General features: G+C 60.0%; 4 protein-coding genes and 3 non-coding genes across 7 annotated transcripts; 2 read left to right on the forward strand and 5 right to left on the reverse strand.

Moving 5' to 3' along the window:
- Window positions 1-93: 93 nt before the first annotated feature.
- EHS24_006409 (uncharacterized protein) lies at window positions 94-1,609 on the reverse strand (the record flags this gene model as incomplete). The annotated part of the gene is made up of 2 exons (XM_028621872.1): window positions 94-1,526; window positions 1,573-1,609. The coding sequence occupies 2 exons, from the start codon at window positions 1,607-1,609 to the stop codon at window positions 94-96; spliced, it is 1,470 nt and encodes a 489-aa protein (XP_028478324.1).
- A 554-nt stretch (window positions 1,610-2,163) lies between these two features.
- On the reverse strand, window positions 2,164-4,913 carry EHS24_006410 (uncharacterized protein; the record flags this gene model as incomplete). Its single annotated transcript, XM_028621873.1, has 2 exons — window positions 2,164-4,538; window positions 4,733-4,913. The coding sequence occupies 2 exons, from the start codon at window positions 4,911-4,913 to the stop codon at window positions 2,164-2,166; spliced, it is 2,556 nt and encodes an 851-aa protein (XP_028478325.1).
- Window positions 4,914-5,667: 754 nt separating this feature from the next.
- On the reverse strand, window positions 5,668-5,779 carry EHS24_006411. Its single transcript has one exon. It is a non-coding gene; the product is annotated as a tRNA-Thr (tRNA).
- Window positions 5,780-6,733: 954 nt separating this feature from the next.
- EHS24_006412 lies at window positions 6,734-6,839 on the forward strand. Its single transcript has one exon. It is a non-coding gene; the product is annotated as a tRNA-Leu (tRNA).
- A 431-nt stretch (window positions 6,840-7,270) lies between these two features.
- Window positions 7,271-7,357, reverse strand: EHS24_006413. The gene has a single exon. It is a non-coding gene; the product is annotated as a tRNA-Asp (tRNA).
- Window positions 7,358-7,826: 469 nt separating this feature from the next.
- EHS24_006414 (uncharacterized protein) lies at window positions 7,827-11,763 on the reverse strand (the record flags this gene model as incomplete). Its single annotated transcript, XM_028621874.1, has 6 exons — window positions 7,827-7,976; window positions 8,032-8,085; window positions 8,139-8,414; window positions 8,535-8,640; window positions 8,679-10,189; window positions 10,228-11,763. 6 exons carry the CDS (start codon window positions 11,761-11,763, stop codon window positions 7,827-7,829), a joined length of 3,633 nt encoding a protein of 1,210 aa, XP_028478326.1.
- A 463-nt stretch (window positions 11,764-12,226) lies between these two features.
- Window positions 12,227-13,746, forward strand: EHS24_006415 (uncharacterized protein; the record flags this gene model as incomplete). The annotated part of the gene is made up of 2 exons (XM_028621875.1): window positions 12,227-12,721; window positions 12,766-13,746. 2 exons carry the CDS (start codon window positions 12,227-12,229, stop codon window positions 13,744-13,746), a joined length of 1,476 nt encoding a protein of 491 aa, XP_028478327.1.
- Between the last annotated feature and the right edge of the window lie 133 nt (window positions 13,747-13,879).

A 13,879-nucleotide genomic window follows, 5' to 3' on the forward strand; every position in this document is an offset into this window, starting at 1 on the left:
AGATGTAACACTTTGATACATAGGATACAAGTAGATCAGACTGAACATGCTACAAGCTGCCACGGCGTGACAGAGATGAGGAGCGGCGCCGGCTCACCGCCTTTCTTCGCGCCTCTCCTCCCGTTCCTCCACCAAGCTGCTGGTGGTATTTCCGATCTCGAGCGCGCGCAACCTCTCGGACAACTCGCGCTCAGCGCGCCAACTCCTCCGCCGACGCTGTGTGCGCGCCGGCACACGTGGGGCCGCTGGCGTATCCGCATCGCCGGCGCGTGACGCTGATCGGCTGGGCGGCGCGCTCGATCCCGGTGTGGTTCCGGGCGACGTCGCGCTGGCGCCTGCGCCGGCGCTGACGCTGTCGTCTGGCGCCAGGGCACTGAGGAGCGACCGGGGCGACGTGCCAGGCGGTAACGGGGACGCAGGCCGTTCGCGCGGTGGCGAGAAACCGACAGCGCGGCGCGCCTTGGTCGCGCCCCGCACGCCGGCTGTGCGGGCCAGGTATCGTTTGCGCGCCCGCAGCCAGTCGCCGCACGACGCCGATCCTCCCGACTCGGAGGGCGGGACGACCTCGTCGGCGCGCTCGTCGCGGACCTCTGCCTCGCGTTCCAGCGGTGTGCTGGCAAACACGAGCTTGAGCGCGCGGGAGACGTAGAACGCGCGCCCGTCGCCAAACTCGGCTTCCGAGGGCGGCGCGGCCGCGCACACAAACTGTAGCTGCACAGCGTAACGCAGCGACTCGCGCGGCGCGGATGGGCTGGGCGGTGGCCCACCCGTGCCAGCCTGGACGGACTCGCCGAGCACAAACGTCCTCTCGCGAGCGAGGAGGCGCGCGCCGACTGCCAAGCCGCGCAGATCGTAGGGCACGACAAACGCCTTGACGGCAGCGCTGGGCGTTGTGATGAGGATCTGGAGCTGGCCAACGGGCGCGACGCGGTAGCCTGGATAGTGTGGAGGTGGGGGTAGCGAGGACGTCGCTACGCTGGTCGACGCGGGTGCACTGGCGGGGATACCTGGGGCAAGTGGCGACGGGGTGGCGGTGAAGGCACCGGACTTGACACCCACGGGGGCGGGGGTCGGCACTCCGCCGCCGCTGTAGGCTGTGAAGAACCAGGACTCGAGGTCCACGTCCGCGACCCAGGGAGTGTTGACGCCCTCTGCGAGGTCATAGTACGTCGCGGTGAACGGTATCGAGAGAGGTGGGGGTGCACGCAGCGTCGGGGGGCACGGGCCAGTCGCAACAGCACGCAGGCGGAGCGCAAACGTGTCCACGTTGTGTGGAGCGTGCTGGCTCATACGGCGCTGCAGGAGGGAGAGGCCATAGCTGCCCAGTAGCGGCTGGGAACGCGAGAGCGAGGTGCTTGGAGAAGTAGACGCAACCGATGTTGGCGAGCCCGGGGTGTTCGAGGTCAAGGTGAGCGGGCTGGGGTGGGTGGCGGATAATGTCCTGGGTTTGCGGACAGGGGCAGGGATGGGGACGGCACTCTTGAGCAGCGCCTTGCCCGTGAGCGGCGACGAGCGCAGCGGCGACGCTGAAGGTTAGCTGGGTTATATCACCGCTGTGTGTTGGATACCCACTAGAGTACGCCTGGGGAGGCGAGATGGCGATAGTCATGCTGGCTGGACACGGGTGCCGTCGTGTCGGCCGAAGGTGGAGTAGCCGGGAACCGAGGGTGGGGCGGTGGCGATGGTGGGCAGATGCAAGGTGGTGAGCAGCGGCAGCAGTCGCCCTCGAGACAGACGGCTTAGGGGTAGTGGTAGCGTGGTGGGCGACGTGGTGGGATGAGGGATGGTGGGAAGAAGAAGACGAAAAAGTGGTGGGGCTGTGGAGTGAGTGTGTGAGATGATGACAGACTGGCGTTATCTTTCGGGCAATCGACGACAACCGAGTCGGAAATGGAAAGCATCGCCCCCTCTAAATGCGCACCCAAATACGACTCGAGCCGAGCGTTCGCCTGTTGCTTGTTGCCTCTTGTTCACACGTTACTCCACCCCCATCCCGCTTGTCCTCTTGTCTATACATGCACAACCACAGCTTGTGCACACTGTTGCATTGTGGAAATCACAAAACCATACATGACTCTTCTATCCCATTACTACTTCCCTAATCGTTAACACACTCGTGTGACCCTACGTTCACTCCCTAACTGCATGACCTCTCGGGCCCTCTCAAGCCGAACCGTCGCCAATGTACCTGGAAACGACCTTACGGCCGTTGAGACCCTTGGCGGTAACGACCTGGACGTCGCCGGGGAACATGTCGAGGGCCTGGTCGGACCACTTGGCCTCGTCGCCCTCGACCTCCAGGGCAAGGCCCTTGATGGGCTTGTCGACCTTGATGGTGACCGTGTCGTTCTCGACAGTGATCTGGAGGTTGGGGTCGGGGAAGGTGAGGTACTTCCAGGGCTCGGGCCAGTTGGAGTAGCGAGCGAGCACCTCGCCGTCCTTGGCAAGGAGACGGGCCTGGACGACAATGGGACGAGCGACCTGCGACAGAAGAGTGCGGGTAGGCTGGCCGGGGACAGTACCCTTCCAGACCTCGGTCGAGGCGTTGGGAGCCAGGGTGACGTCAAAGGTCCGGCGGTCGACCTCTCCGACGTCGAGGTCGTACGAGACGAGCTCGACGGTGGCCTCCTTGGCCTCGAGGGTGGCGTTGCAGCCCCAAAGCTCAAGCTCAGACTCGAGAGTGAAGTTGTTGAGGGTCATCTCGTCCTGCATCGTCTTGACCTCCTTGCGCGCCATGCCGACAGTGAAGGGGCGGAGCTCACGGGCAATGGCGTAGAACGCGGGCTTGGGGCGGAGGTAGTAGTCGCAGATGGCCCACGAGACGCAGGGCCAGCAGTCGTTGATCTGCCAGACGAGCGCACCCGAAGTAAACTCCTTGCCGCGGCCCTTCCAGTTACGGCGCCAGAGGCGGTAAGCGGCGCCGAGGGTCTCGGCCTGCATGGCCTGGGTGTAGTAGACGTAGCTCTCCATGTCAAAGGCGTGGCGGAAGTTCTCCATCAGGTAGAGCTCGAGACGACGCTCAAAGCCGTCGGCCTTGTTGTGGTTGACGCTGATGCGCGACTGGGGGAAGCACTGGTCCTCCTCGCCGGGGGCGAACCACTCGCGCACAGTGCGCATAGAGGGGTAGCCCTGCATACCAAACTCGGAAACGAAGCGGCCAGCGAGCTTGTCCCAGTTGGACCAGGGCTCCTGGGTACCGTGCCAGACGTTCCACTGGTGGACGTCACCCACAGTGAGGTCACCGCTGGTCTTACCGCCGAAGGGCGACGAGGGCCAGTAAAAGACGTTGGAGAGACGGTTGACGACCTCGGGGAGGAGAACCTCGTAGATGTGGCGAGCGGGGAACTTGGTGTGCATGTAGTCACCCGAGTTGTCGTCGTAGTCGACGACACCCTGGCTCTCGGCGACCTGGTAGTCCTCGTTGTTACCAGCAAAGATGACAACAGAGGGGTGGGCACGAAGACGAGCGACGGCCTGCTCGGCCTCGTTCTTGACACACGTGTTGAGTGCAGGGTACGAAGGGTAGAGACCACAGCCGAACATAAAGTCCTGCCAGACCAGCACACCCTTCTCGTCACAGTAGTCGTAGAGGACCTCCTCCTCGTAGATACCGCCACCCCAGACACGGAGCATGTTCTGGTTTCCGGAGATGAAAAGGTCGATCCAGTCCTTGTAGCGCTGCTCCGAGACCTCGGTGAGGTAGTTGTCGGCGGGGATCCAGTTGGAGCCACCGCAGAAGATGCGGACGCCGTTGACCTCAAAGAGGAACGAGCTGCCTTCGGTGGGGAGAGCCTCCTGGACAATCTGGACGTGACGGAAGGCCACGCGCTGCTTGGTGGTGGCAAGCGAAGCGCCGGCAGAGTCAAGAACGGCAACCTCGAGCGAGTAGAGGGGCTGGGCACCGTAGTTGATGGGGTACCATGCCTGAACGTCGTTGGGACCAAGCTCCCACTTGGGGAACTCGCTTCCGCTAGCAACGGCCTGCTTGACGACCGAGCCGTCAGAAGCAGTGAGAGTGTAGGCGACCTTGAACTCGGCAGGAGGGGCCGGGAGAATGTCGAGCTCGCGAACGGCGAGGGTGGCCTGGTCGTACTTGTCGCCCGAGACGTCGGTGTCGACGCGCAGGTTGTCGATGCGGTACTCGTAGGTCTCGAGGTAGATCGGGCGCCAAGGACCAACAGTCATGATGATCGGTCCCCAGTCCCAACCCCAGCCGTACTGGGCCTTGCGCGAGTACAGACGCGAAGAGTCGCCGTTCCAGAGGGTCATCTTGCCGCCGTTGTTCTTCTCCTCAAGCTTTGCGCGGAGGACGGGAGCGTCAAACTTGAGGACGAGCTCGTTGCTCGCCTTGAGCTTGCCGACGACGTTCAGGCGGTGCGAGACAAACATGTTGTCCGTCACCGCCAGCTCCTCGCCGTTGAGAGTGACCGTGCAGTACGTGTCGAGACCCTCGAAGACGAGGTCCGCGTTGCCAGCCGCCAGCTGCTCGGGAGTAGCAGCAAAGGTCGTCTTGAAAGCCCAGTCGGCCTCACCGATCCCTGCCCACGTCAGCCTTAGTCCCCCACTCGATGCGGCGGAGGTGGTGTGCGGGTGGCTGAGAATGCCAAGCGTAGCCAATATCGGCCTCCTGGTCCTCTTTTGGCCAAGACCGGGGCCCGGATGCACAGATGACACCACATCGCCGCCAGCTGCTCTCGCCAGCTACTCTCGCTCACTCGCTCTTCTTACTCACACTGAACATCCCACTCGGCGAGGCCCTTGTAGGGGTCCGGGATCTTGCCGCTCTTCTGGAGCTCGACCTGGACGCTGGTGGGGACCTTGCTGCAGGCCGCCCAGTCCTCGACGACATTAGCGTTCGTCGGCGACGCAATCTGTGAAAAGGTCCATCCAGAGTCGATAGTCGTGCGGCTCATGGTTGGTACGTTTTGTGTGGTGTAGAAGGTTGAAGTGGTAGTAATGAAGAGAAGAGTGGGCACTGCATGCATCTGTGCATAATGTAGTCGTTCCAGGCGCCAGCTGGGGAGACGCCATGGCCCCAGACCACGAGGGTCCGTTCCCGGACGCCGTGCACGCCGAGCCTGCCGAACAAAGCACCCACGATGAGATGGTTGCGCGCAGAGGCCGGCACGGCCCGGCACTTCCTGTCGAAGTGGCCGAAGTCCTAGGGCGCGCACAGTCGGGCCGATGATTAATCGGGCCATTTCCGGCGCCGATGATAATCGCCCGTGGATGTCTCATCTGGCCTCTCGCGTCAAAGGTGGCAAACGAATTGTGTGTGGCTACGATGCAGCCCATAGACTAGCTTGTCTAATGTTGCCACATACGATACAGCCGGTACAGGTGCCAACGGCTGCCGCCGGCATCCGCAGACATCGTGCAGGCTCGAGGCCATTGGTCGGTAACTCGGCATTCATGCAAATCCCCCCAAAGCAGTCTCGCCCCCCGTTGTGGGCTGTACTGAGATTTCCAACAGACCCCAGGACAGTAACGTGAAGCCAAGCACATGCATTAGGCGAACACGCACCTCGTACCTCGTACGGACCGACAACCGATGCCGCCCCGGGCCCCGTTTCGTCGTTTGTCTGTGCTTCTCAGGATCCCAAGACGCTCAGGAAAAAGTTTGCAAACGTCACAAAAACGCGAACGAACACCTTAGAGGTGTTGTCTTGCCTTCTACCCGAATTGAACGGGTGACCCTTTCATCGTAGCAGGTCGTCTGGTGAAGATCACTGGAGCGACGGTTACTAGTGAAAAATTCTAACCACTGAACTAAGAAGGCGATGATGATGTTGTTGTTGTTCTAGTGCTGTGAGCTGCCTTCTCGAAGCACCGCTTTGCGTTCTTTGGCTTGGGTGGAAAGCCAGGCTGGCTCCTTGCAAAGTATCTTGTAGCATATGCACCTATCTCAAAGGGATACCGAGACGCGGCGCGACAGGTGTGGCTTGCACCTTGGAAGCGGGAGGCAAGAGGCAAGACGTAAAGCAGGAGTCACCCCCAAAATAAAGAAGGAACAAGCCTGTCTTGATTTCACGTCCTGTTTGAAAAGGAGTTTATATTACTGGTTGGCCGATTTTGTAGGCTATTTTACTGCACGCGGTATCTCTGATGAAGAGCAAGTTGGTTGGCGGAAGGGAAGACATGGAGAGGAAGTAACATCAAAGGGTGAAATAAATGTATCACTTAACGCCACAGAAAAATACCTCCACTGGTCCTTCCCCAGGTTCTCCACCCCTCGACGCACGAGCGCCAATATATACACGCAGTATACCTACGCTTGTTCCCAAGCAGCAGGAAACGATATGAACAATATCCCACCCAGTATGAACCTCGCCTGCCAGACGGCTGTCACCCTGGCATCAATAATTGCGCAATTTGCGGCTCCCGTGAACGTCGTTGTCACGAGGTACAGCACAAACGCGCCCATAAACACTACACATGCGGCCTATATGTATCGTACGTCTTGTTCCGGTGTTCTAAGAGTTCCATGGGCAGATGATTCGGGGGCCGATGAATAGAAAATCGAAGGCGGCTGACATGGGCCACCGCCGATCTTCCCACCGATGTCTCCTCTCTTTCATCTCTCTGTCCAGCCTTCCTTCCTCAAATCCCATGCCCACACAATTGCACGGCACGCAGACAAGGCTAGTGTCTTTCTGCATTGTTTTAGCCACGTATACGCACTGCGAGAGACTGCGAAAGACCGTTCCCCACACGTCCACAGTCCAATGTACTCGGCGAGATGGCCGAGCGGTCTAAGGCGCTGTGTTAAGGTTTTCTCTTGCTTCTTGCAGGAGTTCATCCGCAGTCTTCGGACGTGGGTTCGAATCCCACTCTCGTCAACAGGGGCTTCATTGCCTCCCCAACCGTCTTTTTTGGACGTCTGAGGAGGTTGGAGGAAAGCAGAAACGACGGTGGACGATGGAGATTGGAGGCGGAGGTTTTGGTGGCGCCAAGTTTTGAAATTTGGGTGGAGGCCGCGGAAGTATTTTGGATCCGGTGGCACCGACTGCCACAATGTCCGACACTCGACATACCTCTCGTCTTCATGTGCATGTCATTGCGCCTGCATGTATCCCAGCGCCCCCATATCGATGTGGAGGCATATACTGTAGCACATGAACTTATATTGGGAGCATGGAGGGCATGCCTGGCCTAGGACGCCGTCCAACGGGCCATTTGTCGGGTCACTCCCCTCCGATCCACCCACCACCCCCTCTTCCTCCTCCCACGCAAAACCAAAAGAGGAGGACCTTCGAGGTCTTCCACAGAGCTTCCTGACGGAGAATCGAACTCCGATCTCCCGCGATCATGCAGATGCAGTGACAAGCGAGCATACTAACCGTTATACGATCAAGAAGGCGATGTTCTGTTATTTTCTGGCATGGCCGCAGCTCGCGGTCTGTCTCCTAACGTCCCCAGGCACGCGAGCATGGCCAGGAAACGACCTGGGACATGCTCTGTGTCTTATTTGAAGGTTGCAGTTGTCCGGGGGAGCTCAGGAATGGCAGGAACCCTGGAGGGAACGAAAGGAAGGAATGGAGCTCGGAACACGAGGAAGACAATGTCCCGACGGTTGCCAACGCTTCAACACCGCCCAAACACTGGCCGTCTCAGCATGCAGTGGGTCCCTGGCACGGCCTACATCCCGGCGTTCCTTATCCTGTGATAAAATGCATAGTCGTCCGTGAAAGAAATGAGATTTTTACAACTGGGTGCCACCACGTCCCTCTATCTGCCCCCGCTCCGACCTCCATGCGAAATATCGGCCCGTTAACTCCCCCACCCTGCTCGCACTTTCCCCCACCCCGCACCATACCCCGCATGCCTCAGCTCCGCGAACTGCGCGAGCTGGCCCGAGAGCCGTGGCGGCGGAAGCTAGGACGGGCGTCGACCGAGCCATCGATGTGTTGGATGGTTGAGTGGCGAGGTAGCTCGCCGGAATTGCGGAGCTTCTCCTCTTGATGGACGTGGGCGCGCTGCGACATGTTAGCTGGTCTGCAAGTAACCCTATTCTGTGCTGCTTCTACTGACGGCAAGGCGCTCCTTCTCTGAGTTTAAACCCCAGACCCAGCGGTCTCGCTCGAGCTAGGTGAATGTCAGAAGTGATTACAACGTCGTTGCGCGAACACCAGACTTACCTTTGACCTCGCTCGGCAAATAAGAAGCGTACCCGGGTCCTCCTTGAGCGGTGGCGAAGTAAAGTCCTCGCCGTCGTCTTCGTCCTCGCTGTCCTTGTCCCACGGCTGGACCGGCGCCCAGCGGCCCGCGGGCCATGTGATACGTATACAAAAGCCCGTATCTTCCGCCCCGTCTGTCGCCTGCAGACCGTCGTCGTATATCCGCGCCGAAGGGGTGAACGCTGCTTCGTTGGACGATTCGAGCAGCTCGTCCTGCGCCAGTTTCCCTGAGTAGATCTTGCGATCCTGTCAGTAAAAACGTTTCGCGGTGGGCAGTGGGCATGAGGTGCAAACGAGGGTTTCGGAAGTCGCCGAGACGCGCCTTCTGCTTTCGGCCCGTGTGGAGAGAACACTCACATAGGCGCCGAACAGCGGCCACAGGCGGCTCCTGGCCTGCATCCCTGAAGCAGACTTGAGACGAAACGTGACAATCGAGCCGGCGGTGAGGACGATGAAGCATAACCTGAGAGGTTAGTGGCAGTCGCTGGCCGCCTAACTTACTTGAACTTGCGAAACTTGCCACGCTTGATGAACACCTGCCCGCACATGGTAATCGGGCGGCACCCATCGATGACACACCAGTTCCAGATGCTGTTCAGAATGGCCTCAGCCCGTCGGTCGAGGTTGCGCCCGACAAAGGCCTCGCTGCCGGTATGTTCCTTGACGACGTCCATGTGCTCGCGGGCATCGACACGGCGGCGCAGAGTCCAGTACTGGGCCAAGGCGTTCAGACGCTCCACCCACTCGTGAGCAATGACCGGGGTGTGTGCCTCAAACCGCACAGTCTGGCCCGAACGGAGACGGACTTCAAACTCTCGCTGCCCCCTTTTCCCGACGGTCCGAACGGGGTGGGACGTAGACATGGGGTGGACATGAGTGGTGACGGTCGAGGTATCAGGCGGCGCGGCAGCGCTGGCCTCCTCCCCCTTGGGTGTGGGAAAGGAGACGGAGATGATGTCGTGAAAGTCGAGGCAGCCAGCGCATTGTTGGATAAACTTTGCCATGCGACGCTTTTCTGAACGGCGAAACTCGTCGTAAACGGCTGGGAACACGTCGGCGGGTGTTGACCCGCGGCGTTTGGGGAGGAGCGGCGGAATGGCTACTTGGGCATTTGACACGAAGATCGCGCCCTCCATGGTCGAAATGTAAACCATCTCCTTTGGTGACACGTCCGTCTTGTGTCGGGTGAGATATCCCTCTACACCCAATGGCTCCTCGAGCTCCACGTCGTCCTCGAGATGCAAACGTTGAGGGTAGTGGTTTGCATCGCGGATCTGGAGGTTGCTGGTCTTGCCTGTGCGTTTGTGCTGGGCAAAGCTGGCAAGTAAAGCCCATTCGCGGTTCTTGCCTGTGACCGTGGTACTGTACGCAACCCAGTCGAGTGTGGCGTCAGGCCCCTTCCACGCGAGTTCGGGCCTGGGAATGTGGCCCAGGTCACGGATAATGTCTGTGAAAGTGGTGTTGTCCACCACAGCGCCCCAGACAGTCTTGAGGGTATCGTTGCGATTGACCGTCGACGAGGCGGCCTCTTCCGGGATGGGCATGCGGATTGTCTGCGACAGTGCCGGAACCTGGATATCAATCTGGACCGGAAGGGTGTAGTCCAGTTGGCCCGAGATGTACCAGTGCCAATCGAGTGCGCGTGTTCGCTCGCCAAACTTGATGACAAAGATGGCGGAACCCACATGTTCCATGCCGAGCGCCTCGATGGTCTTGCTGGTTCGCACACTGTCCCACATCCGCCATCCTGCACGTCTGCTGCGGCTGAGGTGGCGGACAGTCTGACGCATGACTGATGACCACGGGCAGATGAGCGAGAGGCTCATATCGCGTTGGTTGAACACCGAGATGGTGGTTGGAGGTGCTAGCGGGACGGAAAAGGCTAGGCGCTTGGTACCTTCCCATTTCTCCTGGATGGCCAGTGGCCAGTCCTTGTAAAAGTCGATAGACACCGTCGTCATACCCACGATATACTCCTCCATCGGGTCGAAACGGATGCACGGTCTGCGGCGCTGCAATGTTAGCTTTTGGTAACCGCAGGTCAGCTCACCTGGGTCATTTCGTCAAACGAGGTGATACCCTCATCGCGATGCCGGCCAAGTTTAACCAGGACGCGGTCACGCATGACGACCCCTCCAGGCATGAAGTCGTCCGTATCCACCACAGCTGGCTCGTGGTCACCAGCGCTGGCACCAGCGACCTCGATACCCGTCCTGGTGAGCACTGATTTGGGGTCTACTGGTGCCTTATCACCCTTGCGCACTATATCGACAGTGTCCTCCCGTATTGGCGGCTTCGGTAGAGCTGGAGAAAACTGGACTGTCTTGCCCCTGGGCTTGGCAGGCGACTCGGGTAACGCGTCCGGCGCTGCTTCAAAGTTGGCGCCGCTCACGCGCAGTGCCGATTTGAGGCGATGAGGAAAGTTGCGCTTCGATGCGCTGCTGAGAGAGACGGAAAGGCGGGAAAGCGATCCACGAGTAGACGCTCGTGATGGAGCTCGTTTGCGTTTCACATCTTTCCCTGGGTCATCATCGGACGTTATCAGGGGTGCCATCGACGACGTGGGCGAGTGCCCGGCGTCTACATGAGATGACGGTGACGCTTCGCTCGGTGCAGTGTGAACGTTGTTGGATGATCTTATGGGTGTGTGGGGGGTAAAGTAGAAGTCGTCTTTATCTTCGCCGCCATCTTCAGCCATTTTGGCCGTCACAAAGGTGTCCTGAGTAGTGGAACGGGTAGATGTTGGACGTGAGCGCGTTGGTGTGGTGTTGTATTCGGGAGTGAGGTGTGTCTGAGCCGTCTTGAACGTTCGTGCGTCCGCGTCCACTGTGAGGAGTGCCTTGCCTTTGCCTTTGCCCTTGCCCTTGCCTTTTGGGGTTGGGCTCGACGGTTCAGTTGCCTCTGCCGCCCTCGCGTCCTGCTCTGGCGAATCCTGGAGAGGTGCGGATGTCAAGTCGCCTCTTGTTGGTGACGGCGATCGGGAGTTGTTGTCGGAGCCGTGAGGCTTTTCATCAGGGGTCTCGAACTCGCGGCCAATGTCGAAACTAGTGCCAACCCACTTGGTGGTGCTGAGGTTGATTTTCCGAATTCTCTGGTGCTTTTTCTTGCGGGTGGGGGAAAACCAGGTACTTGGTTCGTCGTCCGATGACGAGCTGGTAGTGTCCGAGTCGCTCTCGTTGATATCGACCTGAGTCTGGTGTTCATTGTTGAGCCGGTCCTTTTTATGCACTCGAAATGTGTGCACCGCCCTGGCGGCTTGCTGTCGTACCATCTGGCCCCCGTTCTGTTCGATGCCCAGCAGGCCGTCCGTCTTGAGCAGACTCTGCATAGCGTTTCGACGCATAGTGCGAATACGCTCTCGCTTAGCTACTGCCTGGTCTCCCGTGGCGATACTCTGAGGAACGAGTCCCAGGAAGCGGCGTGGCTGGGCATGACGTTCGACATGCGAGGAGACGTCGATGACGGCTGGAGCGGGCGCGAGGGTTGCCTCCGAGTACGGTTGGGGGCCGGAGGGTGTTTTCGTCGTCTCATGCTGGTGAATATGCGTCGTATCTGCCTGCGGTTGTTGCAATGGAACGGCTGGCATGTGCCGCAGGATGAGTGCACGATGGTTATGAGGACTTGCAACGCTGACAGCAGAGTGCGATGATGGCTTGCGGCCGGTTGAGGACCCGAGGATCGCCGGTACGTCATCGGCTCAGAGGCGGGGCTACAATTTGGCCCCGTGCCCAATTTTCTAATCCAATATATTCCCGCTAATGGTGCGGCGTTCACGATCTCGTTTTCTAATCTCGGCAATTACAAAGCCGGCCATGTCCGTCTCCGGGCGCTGTCTCTGTTGCGCGGCGTCCGCGGGTCTGCCGGCTCTGTCGGCGCCTGGTTATCCGCGGACATGTTGCTCACAGAGATCACTTCACCCGGCGACCGTCCACACCTTGCCGGAGGTGAATAACTCCTGTCTCCCCAGATCTTTTGGACGACGACACTGAGCAGCGCGCGATCTCTCTGTTGTGTTTTACCCACTATCTCTCACCTCATCGTCGCCCGCCATGTCGAGGAAACTCCCAGCCAACATCATCACCTACATGCCCCATGAGGGCCCCAGCGTCATGCCGTCGCCAATGGTCGCGCCCAAGCCGCTCCTCACTCTTCTTCCTCACCCGGACAAGGAGGCGCCGCCGTGTCCACCTCGCCCTGCCCTCCCTCCCCCACCAAAGGGCTGGACGAGCTCGCTGCACGCCGCTCCCGCCGCGTACCCCAAGGGCGTTGCCGAGGCGTACGGAAACCTCTCCCGCTCCTCCCGGCCGTACGAGTCTGGGCCCCCACCAGCCAACGAGACGAAAGAGCAGCGCAAGAAGCGACTGTACGACGAGTCGAACCGTTGCGTCAAGCTCCGCGAGGACGCGTACGAGTGGACTATCGAGGAGGCCAAGGCCCAGGCGCCGAAGAAGGGCCAATGGCTTTGTGTGGAGCGTTGGAGGCGCGACAAGCCTGTCGGCGGCGCCACGCTCGTAGTCACCCATGCCAACGGTCTGATCAAGGAGGTAAGCGCAAGATACAAACAAGACTTGTGGCTGACGCGAACCAGCACTGGCACGTCGTTCTCCGTGATGTTCTCGCGCGTGACCCCAAGCTCCCCGGCACCAAGTTTGGCACGGGTCTGCCTCTTCATCACCCGACCAACATCCAGTTTGACGACATCTGGATGATCGACGACATGAACTCGAACATGTCCGCCGACCTGAACGGTGGTCTGCTGGGTCCCGTCCAGCTGTGGTCTGACGACTCACGCGATTTCCTCAACTTTGTGCGCCACGTGCTTCCCGGCGCGCGCGCTCTCGGCGATGCCCCGGCTCCATGGCACTTGAAGTGGACCGAAGCCCCGGACTCGCCGCAGCCCGTCATCGGCATGGGCCACTCGTTTGGCGGCAACGGTCTCGTCCAGGCCTCAAACGAGTTCCCGGGCCTCTTCTCGGCCCTCTTCCTCGTCGATCCCATGTGCCCGCCTCACACCGTGGCGGTCGGGTCGGGCATCGCCGCGTACGACCTCACGGCAGGCGCCCTCAAGCGCCGTGACGTATGGCCGTCGCGCGACGAGGCGCGCAAGGCAATGCGCTCGTCACCCTTCTGGGGCAGCTGGGACGACGACACGTTCGAGATCTGGATGTCGCACGGTGTCATCCCGCTCGACTATGCCAAGCCCGACGGACCCGTCACCCTCGCCATGCCCAGCTGGTGCGAGGGCGCCATCTTCTGTGAGCCCAAGGGCTTTGGACAAGGGTGGGATAAGCTGGCCAACCTGCCCTTCCCCGTCGGCTTCCTCATGGCCAACAAGCCCATCGCTACTCTGGGCGAGGTGGTCACGAGCGAAATGGTGTGGCGCCCCAGGCTCGCGCGCGTGGAGCAGGTCACGGATGCTGGACACCTTATTACCCAGGAGAAACCTCACACCACTGCCGACGCGCTGTGGCGCTTCCTCACCACACTCCAGGCTGGCGAGTGGGGTAACTCGCCTGAAGAGATTCGCAAGGAGTGGGCAGTGTGGCGCGAGGACCGGGCCAAGCTCTAGGCGCTTGCTTTGCATGGACGGCAACAGGAATTTGACCCACCGCGAGCGGATGTTGTAAGTAGACTTAAAAATGCATCGCATAGGGATCTGGCGAGAGGTGGCATGTTGATATATGTACCAGCGACTCTGTTTA

Source organism: Apiotrichum porosum (genome assembly GCF_003942205.1).
Source record: "Apiotrichum porosum strain DSM 27194 chromosome Unknown scaffold_3, whole genome shotgun sequence".
Classification (NCBI taxonomy): Eukaryota; Fungi; Basidiomycota; class Tremellomycetes; order Trichosporonales; family Trichosporonaceae; genus Apiotrichum; species Apiotrichum porosum.